The sequence below is a fragment of the Emys orbicularis genome, chromosome 2, assembly GCF_028017835.1.
Source record: "Emys orbicularis isolate rEmyOrb1 chromosome 2, rEmyOrb1.hap1, whole genome shotgun sequence".
NCBI classification, from domain to species: Eukaryota; Metazoa; Chordata; order Testudines; family Emydidae; genus Emys; species Emys orbicularis.
In genome coordinates, this window is record NC_088684.1 from 123,193,713 (window position 1) to 123,216,642 (window position 22,930).

Below are 22,930 nucleotides of genomic sequence, written 5' to 3' on the forward strand. Positions count from 1 at the left end.
GTGTTTCTACTTCCTTACAGTTTTGTGGATAATGCTGGACTCTGTTCCAGTGCCTGTAGGGGCAACGATTGTGAAGGGTCAGGATTTGTAGTTGGCAGAGGGAATGAAAACCTTGCATACAATCCAGGACTGGTATCTTATTGCAATTTATAATACAGTGAAAAGTTATTTTTAACAACGAGGTTTTCACTGAAACTAATTCCATCTACAGAAGAGAAAGCTATGCCCTTACCTACTCAGACTTCACTCTGCCAGGTTATGAGATGCTGTTAGCAAACCTAATTCGAGATTGAAACTGAGTTAGCTGCAACACTCAGAACAACACTAAATTCTATGTTCCAAGTTAACCACCCTATTGCCTCCATTTACGTATGTTCTTGGCAGCCAAGTATTATAAAGGAGGCAATAAATACTGGACTTCATTGGAGGTGGGAGCCCTGCTAGTGCAGTCTTAGAATGGCAGAGCCTGTCCCTGCTAGTTATTGATGGGAAATTAGCACAATGTTTGTTTCAATCACACTCCAGCTGAAGAACTACACAATTAAAACCAAACAAAACCTGACCCCACAGCACTTCACATCAGTTCCTTTATTGTTGGTTCAAGGAGCAGAAACAGCAAGACCAAAATCACTGGATAAGGCCACTATGGCTGGACAGTTTAGCATTATCAGTCTAAGCAAAAAAGATATACAAACTGCTGTGTTACATATTGCCTTCATGCTTTGTTACATTATATACAAATATGAGAGCTCTTGTGTCCTGAAAGGCCTTTATTATAACCTTTGCTAGAGATAGAAAGGTCTGTCCTATTTCACAATTGTTAAAAATATTAGTGTAACCCAGGTTAACTAATAAGACATATGCAGAGTGAAATTCTGACCCCACTGAAGTCAATAAGAAGTTTTACCATTGACTTCAGTGGAGTTGACTTCATTCCTTGTCTTGAATAAGTACTTGCTCAGTTTTTCCCCAAGAGTAACAGTTGTATTAACATCGTTCATAAAAATCTGTTAGATGGCTGCCAACAGCGGTTTGTTGGTTTGTTTGTTTAAAATGGGGACACAGCTAGACACGGAATGAACCAGTCTGGAAAATGAGACCGGGAGAAGGGAAATTTGCAAAAAGCATTTGGAGGTCAGTCAGAAGTCAGTCTTCTTTTGTTTTCCTCTCCCCACGAGATCTTACCACTTGCTGCCAAGCAACCCCAAGTATGAGAACCAAATTTCTAGGGGAATATGTACAGAGATGAAGGGATGCATTAAGCAAGGTGTTATGGCTAAAGATGAGCAAGGACTCAAGCTAAAGAAATCTATTTATTTAGGTATTCAGAATACAAGGGGTGTTTTCCAGTGAACTATGGAAAATGCCATTTGAAGTCTGACCACTTGGAACAGACATTCTTAAATGATCCTATTTAAAACTGTTGCTTAAATTTGAATAGAGGACTATAAAAAGCTGTTTCAGGCACAAGAGAGAACAGTGTTTATGGTTGCACCATGTAATGTACAGAATCTGTACAAGTTTGTTGCGTAGAGTGCAAAAAAAATCCCAAGATAGTAAAATGGAAATAACTTTACTGTGTTAATGGCTGCAATTTTTCTTTTTAGGGGGAACAAAATCTGCCATAGAACAGAATGTTGCCGGTTTTGTTGTGCCGGATAAAGAAGAGGAAAGGATGGTCAGCAGTGAACCGTGGTAGAATCCGTAAACAACACCCACGGAGCATTACTCCAGTAGCAGCTGCTGCCTCCGTGCCTTCTTCGTTTACCTCCACAAAGGACTTGTGAACAACCTCCGACAGAACTAGGTCATTGCCGGCTGACATTCCAGATAAATCCACCTTGTCGCTGTTAAATGCATCAGCCATTCCCATGCTCTTCAGAACAGGCTTCAGATCATAAGCTTGCTCCAACTTAAATCTGGGTAAAAACACCTCCACTTCAGTATAGCCCATCATTTCTGGATTTATCCACTCTGTAAGTTTCTCATAGGTAAGTTCTCTTTCCAGCTACAAGAAGAAAAGGTCACAAAATTAAAGTGGAAGAAAAGCCATGAATTTATAATAACGAAACAATGACCACTGTGTGTGTTTACACAGAGATTAGCATCCTCTCCTGGTCTAGAGTGAATGTTATTGCTGTAGTCACAAGCCAAAAAGAAATGGCAGTCAGAAACATTCTTATTCTTTTTTCAATACAGACAAAAGGTCCCCCAATTAGGATCAGAGCCCCACTGTGCTATAGGCAAGTACCGGCACAAGGCCATCTTTCATGGTGACAAGTTCATGCAATTGCATGTTGTCACTAGTAATGACATGTCCTTTGCAGAGGTGGCTACTGTGGGAAAGGCATTACTAATTCGCTGTCCCTTGTCAGCCCAGTAACAATATAGCACAGAAAGGAAATCAGTAGCTCTTGAATGGAGGAGCACTTGAGGACTCCCATATGAAGAAACTGTTAGGTAGAGGGTCGGGTACAGTGAGGGAGAGCCCAACCCACAACAGTTAGAAAGGAATATGGGGGGGAAATCCATCAAACAGCAACGGATTTTTGTGAGAATGGAAGCTCTCCAGGATCTCCTTCAATCTGTCACTCATTACATTCTGGCTTCATCCCAATCCCCGGTGGCCCCTCCTCTGGTCAAGAAGTCTCTCCTTTCACAACTTAACATTTCTCTGGATATCAGAGAGAGCTGGGCTTACTTGACAGTGAAACATGATATTCCTATCTCTTGGGGGACAGATGCAACACCTCCGCAGATCTCCCACCCTGTGCTAATATTGGTGAGTTTGGAGCTTGGGACTTGAATTCACAGATCTAGATGAGACTTAGTCAAATGCTCTTCTCTAGCAGGATTTGAGCTTTGTATTCAGTACAAATGCCTTACCTGTTCCAGGCCAGTGGAATTATCTTGGATTTCATCAGGAAGCAGGATAATCATACTAGTCTCCTTATCAACATAAGGGAGGTCAAGGATTTTGGTCTGAAACTCTCCTACGTATCTCATGTTAAATTTAGCTTTCTTGAACATCATCTGCACTGGTTTGCTCTCATTCTTTAAAAAAAAATAAAGTATCAATGTCAACAAGTACTACAGACCCAGCATGTTGGTACTAAACTAGAAGAACTGGGATTCAAATCACATGGGACATCTGAAACTAGGCTGGACAGAGCACTAGAAAATATTGTAGGGAAGGGTCCTACCATTGCCCTTTGGGTAGCAGGGAATGAACCAGAATTCCATCAGGCTTTTCCCCATTTGTAATGCCCAGTCCCTTGAGATTTATTCAGAGGGAAATACCACATGTATTTTAGTTGCTTAGTGTGCAGTGTGAGAGAATAAAGGAAACAAGAAATACATCTACGTTAATGTATTTAATTGAAAATGTAGTTTCAAAGTTGTTTACAATAAAAATAACCAAAGGGGTTGTGTTGAGGGGATGGGATGGGATAGAATAGAGGGTTGTGGTAAAGTGTACTTACGGCAATCCTGATTAAAAGCATTTATTGTTTTCTCTGGGTGAAGTGTAGTGCAAAATTAGTGACATTTCCCTTCTTCATACCTTGTTAATTTTAAATTGCTTTTCCACTGTGCAATTCTTGTTGAATTGGGTTGCCCAGTTGCCTTTGAAGTAGATGGCGTTCACCAAGACTAGTCTGGTCATTGAATCAACAACACCCTGAGCCAACAGATTCTGGATTTTACCTTTAGGACACATTAAAGGAAGAATAGCTTTTAGCTAATACATATCTATCTACCTAGTTGTGTTATTAACTACAGTATCCTCTACCAGCTGCACAATACAAGAACTACAACTTAATCTGAAGGATTCAGTTCTGTTTTTCCTCTTATTGTATCGCTCCTATGACCATATGCTTTTTAAGCAGGTTTTGGCTGTTTAGAAAGACACTGTGGAACTCTGCAAGCTACTCACCTTCAGTTTTTTCTTCTACCCAGGCATTTATATGTTTTCTGGAATCTTCTGCAGCTTTAGAGAAGTCAAGTTGTTCCAGCTCTGCATGGTAGAATTTCTGGCAGGAGTCTATAAATGTCTAGGACAAACAAAGCAGGATGTCTTAACAATATATTTTTCTGACGTGCAGTTGTAGAAGACTCAATCATAGAATCTACCTCTTCTTCCTCCACCCCTTCAGAAAGTGTCAGTCTTAACACTAACTTGTCGTCACTTCTTTTCAAGCTGAGCATTTTATTTTCTATTATTACGTTCTTAGTTTGAGCAGCCTTCTTACTGACAGATCAACAACAAGACTGCATGATGAGAGTGATGCAATCAATTTGCTTCAGTTTGAGAGTACAAGTAAATCGGTCTCTAGATAACGTTTCTTGTAACCCTCCCAGAGTAACTCAAACCTGATCTAGTTCAGAAGTGAAACCTCAGGGGGGTTATTTCTATATCTTTTTTGTATAGTATGTGTGGACCATAATAACCTGCTCTTCAGCCTTATGAAACGTCTACTGTGCAAATGTCAGTAGGTCAGTAATTACGTGGTTAGGTCAAAATCCTGCTCCCTCTCTCCAATTTGTATTTTGGAGTCTTCTATTTTATGGACCAAATGCCAAAGATGCAAAGTTTAACTATTTAATCACATTGGTTTTAACTTTAATTGAGAGGAGCTCTTGATCTGAGCCAATTTATACTTGCAATCCCGTTTAGTAATAAGATTACTGTAGATTGGGGAGGGTAAGGTTGATTGCCATACTGAAAATGTAAATTTGTTTTTTAGAATCTAAAACTCAAGAGATTTTCAGTTACCTCTTAATTTTCTGAGATGAAGGAAGGGTATCAGAAAGAGTAAGGTTAAAATCAGGGGTACTCTTTTTGGATACATTTTAAAAGGGAAATGTATGCCCCAGTAGCTGTTACTCTCAGCTAAGTCTTTGGAGAATTTCTAATCACTCTTCTGTCTGATTTTGAAAAATTATTATGTGTCCATTCCTGTGTCCTTTGAATGCATTGTCCAATTTAAGGGGAAGGAAGACACCCTAAAAAGTCACACAATAATGCCTATTCCCTTCCCTGCCCACCATTTGAAGGAAATTCTTAAAATCTTAGCTCCTGGCCAGAAATGCCTGAGTGATTAATGGAATGCTGAAGAGTTGGGGTTTGATGGGCCTTCCATTGACAGCACTCTGCTCCAGTTCTCTAGAGTTCAGAGCTAGGGACTGTCAAAAGTCAGCTGAACACACAAATGGATATTATAAGGAGACTTGCTTTCGTTAGTCAGATCCTGAACTACATAGTGCCTGTAGATTAAAGCCAACACCTTTATTTGCACTCAGAAATGGAAACGTAGCAAATGTGTTATAACACAAAAACAAATAATGTTTGACTTACTGCAAGAAATTTAAACGTCTTTTCCCCATAGAGCCGGTTGGCAATCCTAAGCACATAATTAGTGCCTGGTTTGTTAATCTCAGAAATAAGTGACTGGTAACCATCATGAATCTCCTCTGCTTTGTCCAAAGAAAGCACCTATAGAGACAGGAATACACTCAGCATGACCCACATGTGCTGAAACATGTGCTTTGGGACAGGTTAGTACAATGCCTTTCAGCAGCTTAGAGATGAAAGCTGTAGCCTGAACACCCAAGCCAGCCTTAAAAGGGAAAGGATTTCCCATTACACAACACATTTGGAGCTCGTGCTGGTTAGAAGAGGGAAACTTCATGATAAAATATTTTACTGTGGAAATATACATAACTGTTTTGAAGAGACCCCTCACTCCGTTCTAGCTTTAGGGCACATAAAATGAACAGTTCAGAAGAGTTTAAAGGAAAACCATCAATTTTAAATCTACTCCATTTCAAAACATGAATTTAAAGTAGCTTCAGGACTCAGACTTGTCTCTAGAGCCCCATGTCGATATTTGTAGCTTTATCGTTACTTTTTTTTAATTTGTTTCATTGTGCGAAAGAGCCTGACAAACAGGGAAATGTCTCTATGGAAGAAAGAGCGAAACACAAAGTGCTGTCAAATGCAGAAGTATACAAACTGGGGGGAAATGTCCCTTATTATTCCCTAATCTTAACTGTTACTTGCAACACTAGGAGGTTAAAAAAAGAATTCAGACAAGGTATGATTTAAGTTGATGGTATCCCTTTCAACTGTCCTTTTCCCAGGGCTTCCAGCAATGGTTTGGAACTATGCCTTCAATTCAACCACTACTATAGGATGCTGCTGTCTTTGCAACAGGGTCTCCATTTTGCCTTCCATAATGGATTTTTGTTGCATCATTTTATGTTTGCATTGTTCCATTACCCATTTTTTCCCTTCTTCTTCTCTAAGATGAAACACCTGATAGTACAATGGTTAGTATAGGTTCTTTTGGGAATACATTCAAGAACAGATCTAGCTCTTATTTGAGCTTAAACGTTAGTGGAATGAAGAAATGTTATGGCATGACCTAGTACATTAGTCCTTTGCTTTAATACGAGCAAACTTTAATTAATAGAGATCAAGAATGGCTCCTCTAGTATGAAACACTGTAGTGAAGTAAGACACCCTGAAAAGCCCTTTCTAAGGGAAAACTTTAGCTCTACAGTGCTTCATTGCGTCTGGGCAGGCAAATGCCCAGAGTAACAAAAATAACCTCAGAGGCTTCCCAAAGCGCCAAACAACCAACAGGGGAGATGGGCAGCTCACCAAAGGAACACCATAGGACACAATAGGCCCAATTCAACCAAATGCAGTCTGGGATAACTCTGTGGGACACCCCTGGTAAGTCTCCGGGCTAAATTCACTGATATCAGGTCTCGTAGGTCAACGGTATTAAAATCAAGATAAGGCCATATTCTGCTTTCATTTACATAGATGTAAATCTGGCACAATTTCATTGAAGTCTAATAGTTACTCCAGTTTTACACCAATGTAACAGCAGAATTTGTCTCAATGTTTATTTAAACATAATTAGTACTAAAGCTTAAAATTCATCCTCGGTTTGAGTTTGTGACACACTGAATAAGATGACTTTTTAAAAAAAAAATACTGCCTCCCAAATGTTGGATTTGCTTAAAAGTAATAACTGCTAAAGAAATGCCATGATATGATTTCCATAACAATTGCAGAGCTGTTGTACTGGTTGATATTTTGAGCAAGAGATTTTACTGACACAGAACAAGAGAATGTTCGCACCCACTAGTATATGTAATTTTTAGCAACATATGCTAGTATGGTAGTTAATCATTCTAAACAAAAGACATATACATCCCAATTCTAAAAGTCCTTACAGATTATAAGGATTCGGTTTCAACTCCACCCTATTTTACTGTTGAAGCTGCAAGTTTAGACAACTCTTCTCCTCCCCTAAGCCAAATATTGTACAAGGCTCTAGTGGACAGCTATAAATCTAGTTTTGAAATTTGTAATTCTCACCCCAGGAAACCAAGCAGACTACACTAAAAACCCACAAGCTAAGAGAACCTAAACGGGTATGTAACTGCAAAACAGAAGTCCTTCTTTGCAGACAGATCTCAGGGCCTCAACTCCATCCTCATCTTCCCTGACTCCTGCCAATTTTGCCACTATTGATCACTCTCCTTTTCTAAATCTTGTTCTCCCTTCGCATTTGTGACTCTGTCTCCTGGGTCTCCTCTTAGGTCTTTGCATGACCTTTCAGTGGGACCTCAGGGCTCCATACTTGGCACCCAACTCTTCTTCCCTATGCCCTCTTTCTCTCTAGAGGTTCTGAGTGCTCATTGGAACAGGATTTGGTATTAAGAGTTTAATGAACTAGGCCGACATTTTCAAAAGCGACTAGTGATTTTTTTTGGTTGCCCAACTTGACATCTAAAAGGGGGCATAATTTTAAGAAAATTCCCCTGGCTATGTTTTTTTAAGACATATTTAGGTGATTAGTATAATCTGATATTAATCCCAGAGAATGTAATTGAAGAAGTTCTTTTCTAACCCTTGAGGCAGCTAGACAGCTCTCTTTTTCAAGGCACCTCAGCTGTATGGTGCCACCAAAATTCTACTCTCAGGCACACAAGGATGATAATGGGAGTTTTCCATAGGTACAAAACATACAATAGAGACCTGTGGTTCAGCTTCTAGACCAAAGTTGTCTTAAGTGGTTCAAATTTATCCAGACATACCTTTGCCATCTGGGCTGCAGTGTTACCTTTTGCACCCAAAAAAACCATGGACAAAGCAGAGGAGATACTCAAAGGAGAAAAGAATAAGTTCTGTGTATTGGCATTTTCACTCAGCTTTTTGAATAGGTTGAGTGCAAAGGTGGTGTTTGCTTTACTGAGATTATCCATGGTTCAGAACCTATAAGACAAAACACAAAGGAAAGATCACATAAGATACAGATTTAAAATGTAATGAGTATTTAATGTGCCAGATTCTCAGCTGGTATAAAGCACCATAACTCCACTGAAGTCAGTGGAACTACACTGGTTTTACACCACCTCAGGGTATAGCAAAGCATCAAATAAGTTTAAGGATCATGTGTTCTGTCTCTCTCTCAAAATCCGAGTTTATATAAGAGCCTTCAGATAACAAGTGGGACAAACTCACACAAATTGCAAAGTTTTCCAATTCTTTAAGATTCGTGTTGAGTTTCAATAGAATTATACACTGTTTTTCAGGAATTCAGTACCTAGCTGGCAGACTGTCTAGTCACATGAATACAATTTATATTTCATATTTATATGGGTGATCCAAATTTATCAACAGATGTTGAATTTGTTTTATAGTTAATGGTCATTATTGGAGGCACATTGTTTAAGTCACAGCTGTGCAATACTTAATACCTCAAATTTATTTTAATCCAACCTGTAGTACATAATTACTGTATTTGAATTTATATTAGATTCTATGGTGTAAAATATTCACTGCATGTACTTTATGATCTGGGTTGGTAACTTTCTTAGTCAACCAAACTGATTTTGGGTGTAAAGTTCTATAAACACCTGCCTTATTCACTCATTAGTAGTAAATCCACATATTACTTCCCGCTGCTTTCTAGCCCACTAGGATAGTGTTTGTCTTCTATTTCACAGCAGAGTTATGGAAAGTGGATCCTGTGACTATATGCTCTAGAGGGGTGGAGTGCCAGATTGAGGCAAAATGTGAAGAGAAATAGGAAAATACAATGGGAAGTAGGAGAGAGAGGTTGTGATGGTGAGGGAAACAGGGAAACACAGGTAAGATGAGAGCTTTTTATTGCAGTCTTCTCTCTTTAATGTTTCATCCCTTTCTTTTGTTTCAGTCATTTTTAGCTTCCTTTCCTCTTCCGTTCGTGACACCTCAATTAGAGGGCAATTGTCCAGCACTGGTTTTGTTTTATACTCTCAGCCCATCTATTCCTGTCTGCCAGTGACCAACAGGAGATTCTGCTTCCAGCATTTCTCACTCAACCAGTTGGGAGACTGACAGCAATCATGACAAGACAGTATTATCCTTAATTCACATTGTAGTATGACAGAATCTTCGGGATTAAAGAAAGTCTAATGAAGATGAATAGTAGACATATGTGCCCATCCAAGAACACATATTAATAATAAAACGAACCAGCGTTGCCATCCGATGACTGGTCTGTAGCTTATATGAAGTGAATTTGGTTGTCTTTGTCAAATAGCCCATGAAAGGAGTCCGCATTGCAGTCTCTTTGGCCTGGTCTACACTACACCTTTAATTCGGATTTAGTGGCTTTAATTCGAATTAACTCTGGAACCGTCCACACAACGAAGCCATTTAATTCGAATTAAAGGGCCCTTTAATTCGATTTCTGTACTCCACCCCGACGAGCGGAGTAGCGCCAAAATCGAATTTGTCAATTCGAATTAGCGTTAGTGTGGCCGCAATTCGATGTTATTGGCCTCCAGGAGCTATCCCACAGTGCACCATTGTGACCGCTCTGGCCAGCAATCTGAACTCGCATGCACTGGCCAGGTGGACAGGAAAAGCCCCGGGAACATTTGAATTTCATTTCCTGTTTGCACAGCGTGGAGAGCACAGGTGACCACAGAGAGCTCATCAGCACAGGTAACCATGCAGGCTGATAATCGAAAAAGAGCACCAGCATGGACCGTACAGGAGGTACTGGATTTGATCTCTATATGGGGAGAGGATTCAGTGCTAGCTGAACTGCGTTCGAAAAGACGAAATGCCAAAACTTATGAAAAAATTTCCAAGGGCATGATGGAGAGAGGCCACAATAGGGACACAGATCAGTGCCGCGTGAAAGTCAAGGAGCTCAGACAAGCCTATCAAAAAGCAAAGGAGGCAAACGGTCGCTCCGGGTCAGAGCCGCGGACATGCCGCTTCTACGCTGAGCTAAATGCATTTCTAGGGGGGGCCGCCACCACTACCCCACCTCTGACTGTGGATTCCGAGCTGGGGATAATCTCATCAGGGACACCTGATGATTCCGCGGAAGGGGAAGAGGAGGAGGAGGAGGACGAGCTGGCAGAGAGCACCCAGCTCTCCGTTCTCCCCAACAGCCAGGAACTGTTTCTCACCCTGACTGAAGTACCCTCCCAAGCCTCCCAAGCCAGCACCCAAGACCATGACCCCATGGAAGGGACCTCAGGTGAGTTTACCTTTTAAAATATAAAACATGGTTTAAAAGCAAGCATTTTTAATGATTAATTTGCCCTGAGCACTTGGGATGCATTCGCAGCCAGTACAGCTACTGGAAAAGTCTAACATGTCTGGGGATGGAGCGGAAATCCTCCAGGGACATCTCCATGAAGCTCTCCTGGAGGTACTCCAAAAGCCTTGCCACAAGGTTTCTGGGCAGTGCAGCCTTATTCCGTCCTCCATGGTAGGACACTTGACCACGCCATGCTAGTAGCAAGTAATCTGGTATCATTGCCTGACAGAGCCTGGCAGCGTATGGTCCCGGTGTTTGCTGGCATTCAAGCAACATCCGTTCTTTATCTTGCTGTGTAATCCTCAGGAGAGTGATATCGCTTAGGGTAACCTGGTTGAAATAAGGGAATTTAATTAAGGGGACTGAGGTGGCCGTTCCTACTGGGCTGTTTGCCTGTGGCTGAAAAGAAATCCTTCCCTGCATTTAGCCAAGTGCAAGGGGGGGGGGGAGGATTGGCCCAGAGCTTTTCGCGTTTTGCTAGCAGGGATCTTCCCTGATACCAGCCAGGCGGTGGGGGGAGGGATAAAGCACTCATCCCAGAGAATTCATGGCGGGTGGGGGGGGGTGTGTTAGTTTGGTTCCTGCAGGGATCTTCCCTGATACCAGCCACGCGGTGGGGGGAGGGAGAAAGCACTCATCCCAGAGAATTCATGGCGGGTGGGGGGGGGTGTGTTAGTTTGGTTCCTGCAGGGATGTTCCCTGATACCAGCCACGCGGTGGGGGGAGGGATAAAGCACTCATCCCAGAGAATTCATGGCGGGTGGGGTGGGGGTGTTAGTTTGGTTCCTGCAGGGATCTTCCCTGATACCAGCCACGCGGTGGGGGGAGGGAGAAAGCACTCATCCCAGAGAATTCATGGCGGGTGGGGGGGGGGGGGTTAGTTTGGTTCCTGCTGGGATCTTCCCTGATACCAGCCAGGCGGTGGGGGGAGGGATAAAGCACTCATCCCAGAGAATTGGATGGGGGGGGGGGTGTTAACCTTCAGCAGCAGAAAACAAGCTAACAGGAAAACTGCAGCACAACGGGCTTTGCTTGGTATGTGGGAAAGCAGGGCGCAGAAGCCTAAAGACAGTGGCTTACCATGGCAGCATGCAAGGTGAATTCTGTTGCCCCGACCTGCGTCTGTGATCTCTAGCAGCAAAGCCACAGGCACTCAATATTAAGAGGCAAAATGCGACCTTGCACAGAAATCACATGTGCTATGTAATGTGAATAGTATACACCGTGAAAGAGTATAAGCATTGTTCTGAAAAATGTATCTTTTAAAAAAATTCTCTCCTTTTTTCACTCCCTCCAGCAGGTGCAAATGTTTCAAGCCTCCCTCCTCCTTCCCGAAGGCTATCCCAGATAAGGCGTCGTAAAAAAAAAACGAGAGAAGAGATGTTTTCCGAAATCATGCAATCCACCAGGAATGAAAGAGCTCATCTGAATGAGTGGAAGGAGACGGTTTGCAAGTATAGGAAAGAAGCCAGTGACCGTGAGGACAGGAGGGACCAACGTGAGGACATGAGGGACCAACGTGAGGACATGAGGGACCAACGTGAGGACAGAAGGGACCAACGTGAGGAGAGGAGAGACGCTCGAGATGAGAGGTGGCGGCAGGAAGATCAGAGGAGTCGGGAAGCAACGCTGGGGCTGCTGCGTGAGCAAACAGACATGCTCCGGCGTCTGGTGGAGCTTCAGGAACGGCTGCTGGAGAACCGAGTGCCGCTACAGCCCCTGTATAACCCCCCTACCTCCTCACCATGTTCCATAGCCTCCACACCCAGACGTGTAAGAACACGGGGGGGGAGGCTCCATACACCCTCCCATTCCACCCCAGTGGACAGCCCAAGCAAAAGGCTGCCATTTTTTTAACCTTTTTTTACTGGGCTTTTCCTTCCCGCTGATCCTCCTCCCAAACCCCACTCAGGTTCTGTGCCGCTACAGCCCCTGTATAACCCCCCTACCTCCTCACCATTTTCCATAGCCTCCCCACCCAGATGTGTAAGAACACGGGGGGGGAGGCTCCGTACACCCTCCCATTCCACCCCAGTGGACAGCCCAAGCAAAAGGCTGCCATTTTCTTAACCTTTTTTTACTGGGCTTTTCCTTCCCGCTGATCCTCCTCCCAAACCCCACTCAGGTTCTCTCCCTCTTTTTATAATCAATTCATAAAGAATAAATGATTTTTAAACAATGGTGACTTTATTTCCTTTGAAAGCAAGCTGGGGGAAGGGGGAGGGTGGGTTCCTTACAGAGAATGAGTCAATAAAGGGGGCGGGTTTTCAGGAAGGATAAACAAACATAAATTTCACACTGTAGCCTGGCCAGTCATGAAACTGGTTTTCAAAGCTTCCCTAATGCGCAGCGCTTCATCGTGTGCTCTTCTAATCGCCCTGGTGTCTGGCTGCGAGTAATCAGCAGCCAGGCGATTTGCCTCAGCCTCCCACCCTGCCATAAAGGTCTCCCCCTTGCTCTCACAGAGATTGTGAAGCACACAGCAAGCAGTAATAACAATGGGGATATTGGTTTGGCTGAGGTCTGAGCGAGTCAATAAGGATCGCCAGCGACCTTTTAAACGGCCAAATGCACATTCTACCACCATTCTGCACTTGCTCAGCCTGTAGTTGAACAACTCCTGACTCCTGTCCAGGCTGCCTGTGTATGGCTTCATGAGCCATGGCATTAAGGGGTAGGCTGGGTCCCCAAGAATAACAATTGGCATTTCAACATCCCCCACGGTTATTTTCTGGTCCGGAAAGTAAGTCCCTTGCTGCAGCCGTTTAAACAGATTGGTGTTCCTGAAGACGCGAGCGTCATGAACCCTTCCCGGCCAGCCCACATGGATGTTGGTGAAACGTCCCTTGTGATCCACAAGTGCTTGCAGCACCATTGAGAAGTACCCCTTGCGGTTTATGTACTGGGTACCCTGGTGCTCCGGTGCCAAGATAGGAATATGGGTTCCATCTATTGCCCCACCACAGTTAGGGAATCCCATTGCAGCAAAGCCATCCACTATGACCTGCACATTTCCCAGAGTCACTACCTTTCGTAGCAGCACCTCCGTGATTGCTTTGGCTACTTGCATCACAGCAGCCCCCACAGTAGATTTGCCCACTCCAAATTGATTCCCGACTGACCGGTAGCTGTCTGGCGTTGCAAGCTTCCACAGGGCTATCGCCACTCGCTTCTCAACTGTGAGGGCTGCTCTCATCTTGGTATTCTGGCGCTTCAGGGCAGGGGAAAGCAAGTCACAAAGTTCCATGAAAGTGCCCTTACGCATGCGAAAGTTTCTCAGCCACTGGGAATCGTCCCACACCTGCAACACTATGCGGTCCCACCAGTCTGTGCTTGTTTCCCGGGCCCAGAATCGGCGTTCAAAGCCTATAACCTGGCCCATTAACATCATAATCTCCAAAGCACCGGGGCCCGCGGTCTCAGAGAATTCTGTGTCCGTGTCCATGTCCTCATCACGCTGGTCGCTGCGCTGCAATCGCCGCCTCCTCCTCCTCCTCGCCTCTTTTTTCTGGTCCTGTGTAAGCATAAACTCCACGAGAAAGCGCGAGGTGTTTATAATGTTCAAGACTGCGTTCTGGAGCACAACGGGATCCATGCTTGATGCAGAATGGAGTCTGCAGAGTTCACTCAGGAAAAAAGGCGCGAAATGGTTGTCTGCCGTTGCTTTCAGGGAGGGAGGGGGAGGCTGTACCCAGAACTACCTGCGACAATGTTTTTTGCCCCATCATGCACTGGGGTCTCAACCCAGAATTCCAAGGGGGGTGGAGACTGCGGGAACTATGGGATAGCTATGTAAAAGCTACCCACAATGCAACGCTCTGGAAATCGATGCTACTATGGTAGCTTGGACGCACACCACCGAATTAATGGTGCCTAGTGTGGCCGAATACATTCGAATTTATAAAATCGGTTTCCTAAATTCGAATTATATAAATTCGAATTAATCCTGTAGTGTAGACATACCCTTTATTAGTCTCCGTAACATAATGGCTTTATTTTGATGCTGCTGCCCAGTAGTTGCTCATTGTAAATACACTTGTGCATAAAGAAATTACTGGAAAGCTCCCAATTAGAGCTGACTGATATCTTTTGTATTTTCAGAACCTATGACCAGCCGGTAATACTAACTGAAATTAATTGTGTGGGGGATTTATTTGGTTATTGATGTTAGGATATAGATATTCAGGCCTGTCTGCAAAGGCCTATACTTTAAGAATTTAGGTGTATTCTTATCACTTAGCTAGTTATAGAGGTATAAAAGAAAGAATCAAAATCACTGTCCATCTGTGTAAGGGCCTTCTTTTACTGTGACAGTCTGAGCCCTGTTCTTAGGCTAACCAGAGGTCGGCAACCTTTCAGAAGTGATGTGCCGAGTCTTCATTTATTCACTTCGATTTAAGGTTTTGCGTGCCAGTAATACATTTTAACGTTTTTAGAACGTCTCTTTCTATACGTCTATAATATATAACTAAACTATTGTTGTATGTAAAGTAAATAAGGTTTTTAAAATGTTTAAGACGCTTCATTTAAAATTAAATTAAAATGCAGAGCCCCCCGGACTGGTGGCCAGGACCCGGGCAGTGTGAGTGCCACTGAGAATCAGCTCGCGTGCCGCCTTCGGCACACTTGCCATAGGTTGCCTGCCTTTGGCTAAGCAGCAGAGGCGAGCCATAAGCTGGGAAGCGTATGGTCACATCCTCACATTCCAAACTAGTCACATTGAAATAAGGTGCTATTGGGCTGTTAGGCATACAATCCTGTCCTGATAATGCCTATCACCACCAGATAAAGGGAAGAGCCTAGAAAATGTAAAAGGAAACTTAGTTTGATAGCATCCTGTCTGGCAAGAACTCACTTATCAATAGCTGGGATGTGAAATCCTCATTTCTGTATTCTATCACTGTAGTCTCCACTTCCCAATTGTTTCTCTGTATAATCTCTGTCCGGTTTAGGGTGACCAGATGTCCTGATTTTATTGGGACAGTCACAATTTTTGGGTCTTTTTCTTAGATAGGTTCCTATTACCCCCCACCCCCTATCCCGATTTTTCACATTTGCTGTCTGGTCACCCTAGTCCGGTTCTGTGATTGTTTCTGTCTGCTGTATAATTAATTTTGTTGGGTGTAAACCAATTAAGGTGGTGGGATATAATTGGTTAAATAATCATGTTACAATATGTTAGGGTTGGTTAGTTAAATTTCAGTAAAATGATTGGTTACGGTATAGCTAAGCAGAACGCAAGTTTTACTATATAGTCTGCAGTCAATCAGGAAGTAAGGGGGTGGGGGAATTGGAATCGTGTTTCACTAAGGGAGGGGGGGGAATGGGAACAGGGACACAGGCAAGGCTCTGTGGCATCAGAGCTGGGAAGGGGGACACTAAGGAAGGAAACTGGAATCATGCTTGCTGGAAGTTCACCCCAATAAACATCAAATTGTTTGCACCTTCAGACTTTGGGTATTGTTGCTCTCTGTTCATGCGAGAAGGACCAGGGAAGTGAGAGAGTGAAAGAAAAAGCCCCCTAACAATTGATATGGCAATAAAGAGCTAGAACAAACTGCAGAGTCTCTACAAAACTGTCAAGGCAACTTTCTAATAACAATATTCTAAAAGAATATTCAGCTATTTAGGGGATTTCTCACGTGCACACTTACAGCGCAGTAGCAAAGAAATCATTATTGTAGAAGGATGGACTGTTGATTATAATGCTCTTTTGGGACACAGGCGACCCAGTATCAACTCCCAGCTCTACAACAGACTTCCTGTGGGGCCTTGGCAAGACACTCAGGCTATGTCTACACTGCAATGAAAGACCTGAGGCACAGATGTGGCTAGTCTGGGTCAGCTGACTTGGGCTGCAGGGCTATAAAACTGCAGTGTAAAATTCAGGCTCAAGCTGGAGCCGAGACACTGAGACCCTGTGCGGGGGGAGAGTCCCAGAGCCCAGACTCCATCCTATTGTCCCACTGAATCTAAAAAAAAAAAAAAAGAGGGGAGAGGAATTACTGTTGGTCATCATGACATCCAGAGATTACAAATTGGTTCCTGTTGCAGTGTTACCAGAAATTCAAAGTCTGATTCAGTCCATGTTTGGTTACCCTAAGTACCACTGGAACATGAGAGACTTGTGCACAGTAAAGCTTAGACTGAATTTAAAAAAGAATCCACAGAGAATTTTACACCACACACACAGGTAAACACTTGCACTTCTCTTGTGTAGATGGGATACATATTTTATAGTTTTAATTCCTGCAATGTTTGTTGCTTGCTTGTTTGTTGCATCATGTACCTTTTGGGCACTATTAAAAGCACCTTGAACTTAAATTGCAAGTTGATTTAAATTAAATTTATTATGTTACAGGAAAAAAAAAAAACAGACTCAGTACTGGCACTTGTTCTTTGTCCTTCTTGACCCCAAAACCAGGCGACACAAGACAGCAAATCATAAATCTGCTAGTTCCTTAATACGTCTGACCAAATATTGCAAGACCGATCTGTCCTGATCACGCTGTCTTATTACCGAAGACAGAAGTTTATCAAAACCCTAAAACAAATAATCAGCGTACCAAGAGACATTCACTCTGGTTCCAAAATAGTGCTATTAACTTGGAAATAGCAGGAATACACTGACTCTCTTTGATTTAAGATATTAATTGATCATCTGGATTAAAGTTCTTTAAAACAGTTTGTGGGCAATGATACCAAGTAAATGAATTATCTGCCCCTTTCCATTTTACAATAATCCTATTAGGAAAAGAACACTCTTCCCCATCTCCCTTAGAGGAATGCATCTCTCTGTGGTATACAGGTCTACGTATGCCACAGTCCATACTATTAGGCCTAGCCAATCAGATTCCTTTCATGACCATGATGATGGAGCTGCTTTTTTAGTTTCCCAAACAGAGCTGCCAGACCTCAATATTCTGCCAATGACACCGAGCAGAAATTTGAGTCCCCCAAATGACCTGATCTTGACTGGCAATCAAGAAAAGTTCATGTGTCTAATTGGGAGTGGTGAGCATTATATGTATAGTGTGTGCATTCTGTTTTGGTGATTGTTAATAAATAGTGGTTAAGTAGGATATTATCGTGCAAGGCTCTTTCACTGGAAAAAGACCCTGTAAACCGGCAAAAGATTAAGCCCTGAGTCCACAGGGAATGGGTGTTTGCTCTGAGTCCAGAGGAGTAGAGCCCAGAGCCTACGGAGGGGTAAAGTTAGAGTGCCTAAATTAAGAGGGATATGCCTGAGCCCTAGGAACAGGGTAAGGGTGGGTGCCCTAGAGTGTAAGGTAACGCCTTGAGCCCTAGGAACCTTGTAGAGGTAGAAGCCTTGAGCGCTAGGAACTAGGTAGAGGTAGGTGCACTAGAGTGTGCAAGTAACAGAGAATTTTGTGCATGGAACAGTTTGAGTTTTAAAACTCAATCTCATAATTTTAAAAAAATTGTGTATGCATATTTATCTCCTCTTGTGGGGGAGCATAATGGGAGCAAAGGCAAAAGCAGTATTTAACAAGTTGTAATGTTTTTGTAGATATATTGTTATCTTAAGAACTAAGGCCCCGATCCTGCAATAAGTCTGCATGTGTGGACCTCTGCAGCCTCACAGAGCTCCATAAGGCAGTTAGTGGGGCTTTATGCAGGGCTTGTTGCAGGATTGGGGCCTAAAGTGTGTATATCCATAAGTGGCTCCCCACCCCCACCTCAAAATGAAAAGGCTTGTTTTACATTGAAATAATACATAAGACTATCTGGTGATCACAATATCCCATATCTTTTGATATACAGTTAGCTCTATTTGTAAAAAGAGAAAAAAAAGTGAGTGACCCTGAATGTGCCTAATACAAGCAATGAGTCAGAAAAAATTAATCCCAACTTTAGCCAGATGCGGCCCCCATTTGCTCTTTCGAATGCAGTCTGAATAGCTTCCTTTTATGCAGTTACAAAACCACAAGCAGCAGCAGAAAGTCCCTGCTGAAGTTAGATGCTGGCTTAAAGCTACAGTGCTCTATATTAACAAAAAGTTTGTCTCTCACCAACAGAAGTTGGTCTAATAAAAGCTATTACCTCACCCACCTCATCTCTCTTATATCATGGGACTAATAGGGCTACATTATATACTTATTGAAATACCAGCCAAAACATGCGGGCCTTGCAGCGGTTTGTAAAATCTTCAGGCTCAGCTCGGTCATGGGTAGTGCGGATTTATGCCACTATAAAGAGCTTATGAAAATAATCGTGGTATGTTCATTGCAAGCTTTATTGCCTTCTTCAATCCAGCGCTCTAGGGCAGTCATTTAGAGACAAGTGCGCTGTTTTAGTGGCTCAGTAAATGGCAGTGCCAGGCACCTCCCATCGCCGGAGCCTCTCCCACAAGAATCAGCAGCCAAGGCCGGACCCCTGTATGTGCAACGGATTTAATAAATCCCAAGTACCAGCATCCTGTGCTGCGTGTACCACACCCACCAGCTCTGTCCTACCCCACCGGCAAGGGAACCAGGGGAGGGTCCTTGGCAGACACTGCAAAACCCAGGGCAAGGTGCACAGAATCACAGGGTTCCTCCTCCACCTGGTCTTACTGGGAGGAGGAAACCACAGGCTGAGCCACCTTCTCAAGGCAGGGAAAGGACCTGAGACACCTATTGTGAGTTGTGGATTCAAGGTTCAGGTGTCTGGTCTCTTAGGAGCCTGACTCCTCCCCTGTCCCCCCCAGGCAGACCTGCCCCCCACTCCCGCCCATCCCAGCAGGAGCACAGGGTGCCGCACCCCCGGGCTTGCGGTGTTTCCATCACACACCGGGTTTACAGTTCGGTTCCTGGCTCTCAGCCCCCCACTGCACAAACTGTCCCAGCGCCCGGAGCAGCGTCACTGCAAGAGACACAAACTCACCGGACACCAGCGAGACCCCCCCGCCCTCGGCTGCTTGAACCAACCGTGGGGCCGATGCCCGGGGCGGACTCCGGCTCCCAGCGTCTCCTCCCGCCCGCCAGAACCGAGCGGCCCTGAGCCCCAGGCTGGAAACTAAACCAAGTCGCAGCCCCGCTCCCCGCTCCCCGCCCCCGGCTCGGGGTTTCTACCGCGCCCGAGGCAGCGAGCGCGGCAGGACCCGCCCCACACGCAGGCGGCCCCGGACAGAGGGCGCCAGGCCGGGACTGACCCAGGGGCGGTGCTGCGGGACCGGTGCGGAATCGGGCGGCGGCTGCTGCGGGGAGCCGGGCGCGCAGGTCGCTGAAGTGGCTCCGGTGGCGCTGGGCAAAGGGGAGGCGGCCTCGGGCTTGTGTTAGCGCCGCTGAGCCCCGGGATCCCGCCCTCCTAGAGCCCGGAAGCGCCGGGAGCCACCACGGGGCGTTTCATCCCTCAGCCTCTGCCCGTCCCTAATTTCCTGCACCAGCGGGTTTGAGTTGCCCTGTTAGGGTTACATTTCATACATGCTGCTCCCGGCAGTTCATAGAAGCAAGTCGCTAAGGCCCTGTCTAGACTAGGAAAGGAGATGTGTTTGCCAAGTGTGTTAGCGAATATTTCAAATAGCATGATTTTAAACACCCCTGTGCAACCTGATGCAGACAAGCATAAGCATCATAGTCAGATGGATGTGTTGCCGGCACAGAGGCACAGGAACAAACATTAGTATGAGCAACATGACACACCTGCGTAGCCCTCTAGAAACATCAGCAGGTCATGAAATGGACAAAGATGACAAGTTCACTGGCTGGGGAGGCTAGGCCAGTTCACTGACTCTGTGCCAACATTGCCAGAGAGCATTGGCAGAATGTTTAGTGCCTCATCCAGGCCCTGTTGTGGAAAATTTGCTAGGCCTAAACTTTAGTTGGCTCAGTTAGGCCTGTACTTTGGCTCGAGCCTGGACATTAGTCAAGTTACCTGGAAGAAGGGGGTTTCTGGAGAAAAGGGGATGTTGGAAGGCAGGGTGAAAGAAAGTTACAAATGCAGAACTATCTATAATCACAAGGCTTGTGATTCATAACTGCCCACTGGTAGTTTTAGGGGAAGCTTGTAACCGCAAAAGGCAAACTGAGAATAACAGGAAAGCTTGCTATGCTGAATTCCCCTTTATGGAAAATGTATGCCAGGGGTCGGCAATCTCTGGCACGCGGCTCGCCAGGGTAAGCACCCTGGTGGGCAGGGCCAATTTATTTACCTGCAGACGTGGCAGGTTCGGCCGATCGCGGCCCCCACTGGGGGTGGCCGTCCCAGGCCAATAGGGGTGGCGGGAAGCGGCGCAGGCAAGGGATGTGCTGGCCGCGGCTTCCCGCCGCCTCTATTGGCCTGGGACAGCGAACCGCGACCAATGGGGGCCGCGATCGGCCAAACCTGCCGCATCAGCAGGTAAATAAATTGGCCCTGCCCGCCAGGGTGCTTACCCTGGTGAGCCGCGTGCCAGAGGTTGCTGACCCCTGATGTATTCCAAATATGGCAATAATGTTGATAAGAAAGTATGTATTACTAATTGTGGTTTTTTGCTATATAAGCTACTCAAAATCTGTATTCGGGGGGACTGCCAGTTCGCTGGTCCCCCCCTCCCCCCCGTGCATGCTCGAAAATAAAGAGGCCTCAGGCGATTCTGATCCAAACACAACAGCCCTTAGGGAGGTAGGATGGTCTCACTAAATGTAAATGTTTAGTTTAGAGAGCTTCTGGTGAAGATTGAATTTCACATGTTTTTACCTTGGATTTTATGAAATTACAATAATTTCCAAAATGTTAATTCTCAAAGTGAAAATTTAGACTAAAGATAGTTAATGTTTTTATACACTTCCAAGTTTATTACATGTCAGACAAGATCTCTAACAAACTCGTTACAGTCTATGTGATAACACTTCAGTCAGCCAGATCACACTTACAGTGAAGTCAGTGGGAGAAGGAATTGTCGATTTTCCTCTGCTTCTATGAGCAGTGTTATTACTGATTTAACAACTCTTTTAGTGCTTGTGAATGTACAATGTTTGTCCAGCAGACTGACTCCTAAATGGTCCAGCATCTGTCATTTAGACAGAATGTCATGGTTCCAAATAGAATGCTGTGGACAGTAACAGGGAACTTGGAAATGGCAGAGATGCTTAATGACTTCTTTGTTTCGGTGTTCACCGAGAAGTCTGAAGGAATGCCTAACATAGTGAATGCTAATGGGAAGGGGGTAGGTTTAGCAGATAAAATAAAAAAAGAACAAGTTAAAAATCACTTAGAAAAGTTAGATGCCTGCAAGTCACCAGGGCCTGATGAAATGCATCCTAGAATACTCAAGAAGCTAATAGAGGAGGTATCTGAGCCTCTAGCTATTATCTTTGGAAAATCATGGGAGACGGGAGAGATTCCAGAAGACTGGAAAAGTGCAAATATAGTGCCCATCTATAAAAAGGGAAATAAAAACAACCCAGGAAACTACAGACCACTTAGTTTAACTTCTGTGCCAGGGAAGATAATGGAGCAAGTAATTAAGGAAATCATCTGCAAACACTTGGAAGGTGGTAAGGTGATAGGGAACAGCCAGCATGGATTTGTAAAGAACAAATCATGTCAAACCAATCTGATAGCTTTCTTCGATAGGATAACGAGTCTTGTGGATAAGGGAGAAGCTGTGGATGTGGTATACCTAGACTTTAGTAAGGCATTTGATACGGTCTCGCATGATATTCTTATCGACAAACTAGGCAAATACAATTTAGATGGGGCTACTATAAGGTGGGTGCATAACTGCTGGATAACCGTACTCAGAGAGTTGTTATTAATGGTTCCCAATCCTGCTGGAAAGGCATAACGAGTGGGGTTCCGCAGGGGTCTGTTTTGGGACCGGCTCTGTTCAATATCTTCATTAACGACTTAGATATTGGCATAGAAAGTACGCTTATTAAGTTTGCAGATGATACCAAACTGGGAGGGATTGCAACTGCTTTGGAGGACAGGGTCATAATTCAAAATGATCTGGACAAATTGGAGAAATGGTCTGAGTTAAACAGGATGAAGTTTAACAAAGACAAATGCAAAGTGCTCCACTTAGGAAGAAAAAATCAGTTTCACACATACAGAATGGGAAGAGACTGTCTAGGAAGGAGTACGGCAGAAAGGGATCTAGGGGTTATAGTGGACCACAAGCTAAATATGAGTCAACAGTGTGATGCTGTTGCAAAAAAAGCAAACATGATTCTGGGATGTATTAACAGGTGTGTTGTGAGCAAGACATGAGAAGTCATTCTTCCGCTCTACTCTGCTCTGGTTAGGCCTCAGCTGGAGTATTGTGTCCAGTTCTGGGCACCGCATTTCAAGAAAGATGTGGAGAAATTGGAAAGGGTCCAGAG

The 22,930-nt window shown here is 44.3% G+C and overlaps 1 protein-coding gene across 1 annotated transcript; it reads right to left on the reverse strand.

Annotated features, from left to right (window-relative positions):
• Window positions 1-577: 577 nt before the first annotated feature.
• Window positions 578-19,881, reverse strand: LOC135875233 (serpin B6-like). Its single transcript, XM_065400223.1, has 7 exons — window positions 19,777-19,881; window positions 8,116-8,293; window positions 5,357-5,494; window positions 3,935-4,052; window positions 3,563-3,705; window positions 2,887-3,054; window positions 578-2,008 (listed from the first exon to the last, which is right to left on the reverse strand). The coding sequence occupies exons 2-7, from the start codon at window positions 8,281-8,283 to the stop codon at window positions 1,604-1,606; spliced, it is 1,140 nt and encodes a 379-aa protein (XP_065256295.1). The 5' UTR covers window positions 8,284-8,293; window positions 19,777-19,881; the 3' UTR covers window positions 578-1,603.
• Between the last annotated feature and the right edge of the window lie 3,049 nt (window positions 19,882-22,930).

Coding starts and splice junctions, on each gene's coding strand:
- LOC135875233 (XM_065400223.1), bottom strand. CDS start 8,283: ATGGATAATCTCAGTAAAGCAAACACCACCTTTGCACTCAACCTATTC. Junction 5,495..8,115: donor CTGCAGCCCAGATGGCAAAG/GTATGTCTGGAT, acceptor CTGTCTCTATAG/GTGCTTTCTTTGGACAAAGC. Junction 3,055..3,562: donor AGCAATTTAAAATTAACAAG/GTATGAAGAAGG, acceptor TTTTTTTTAAAG/AATGAGAGCAAACCAGTGCA.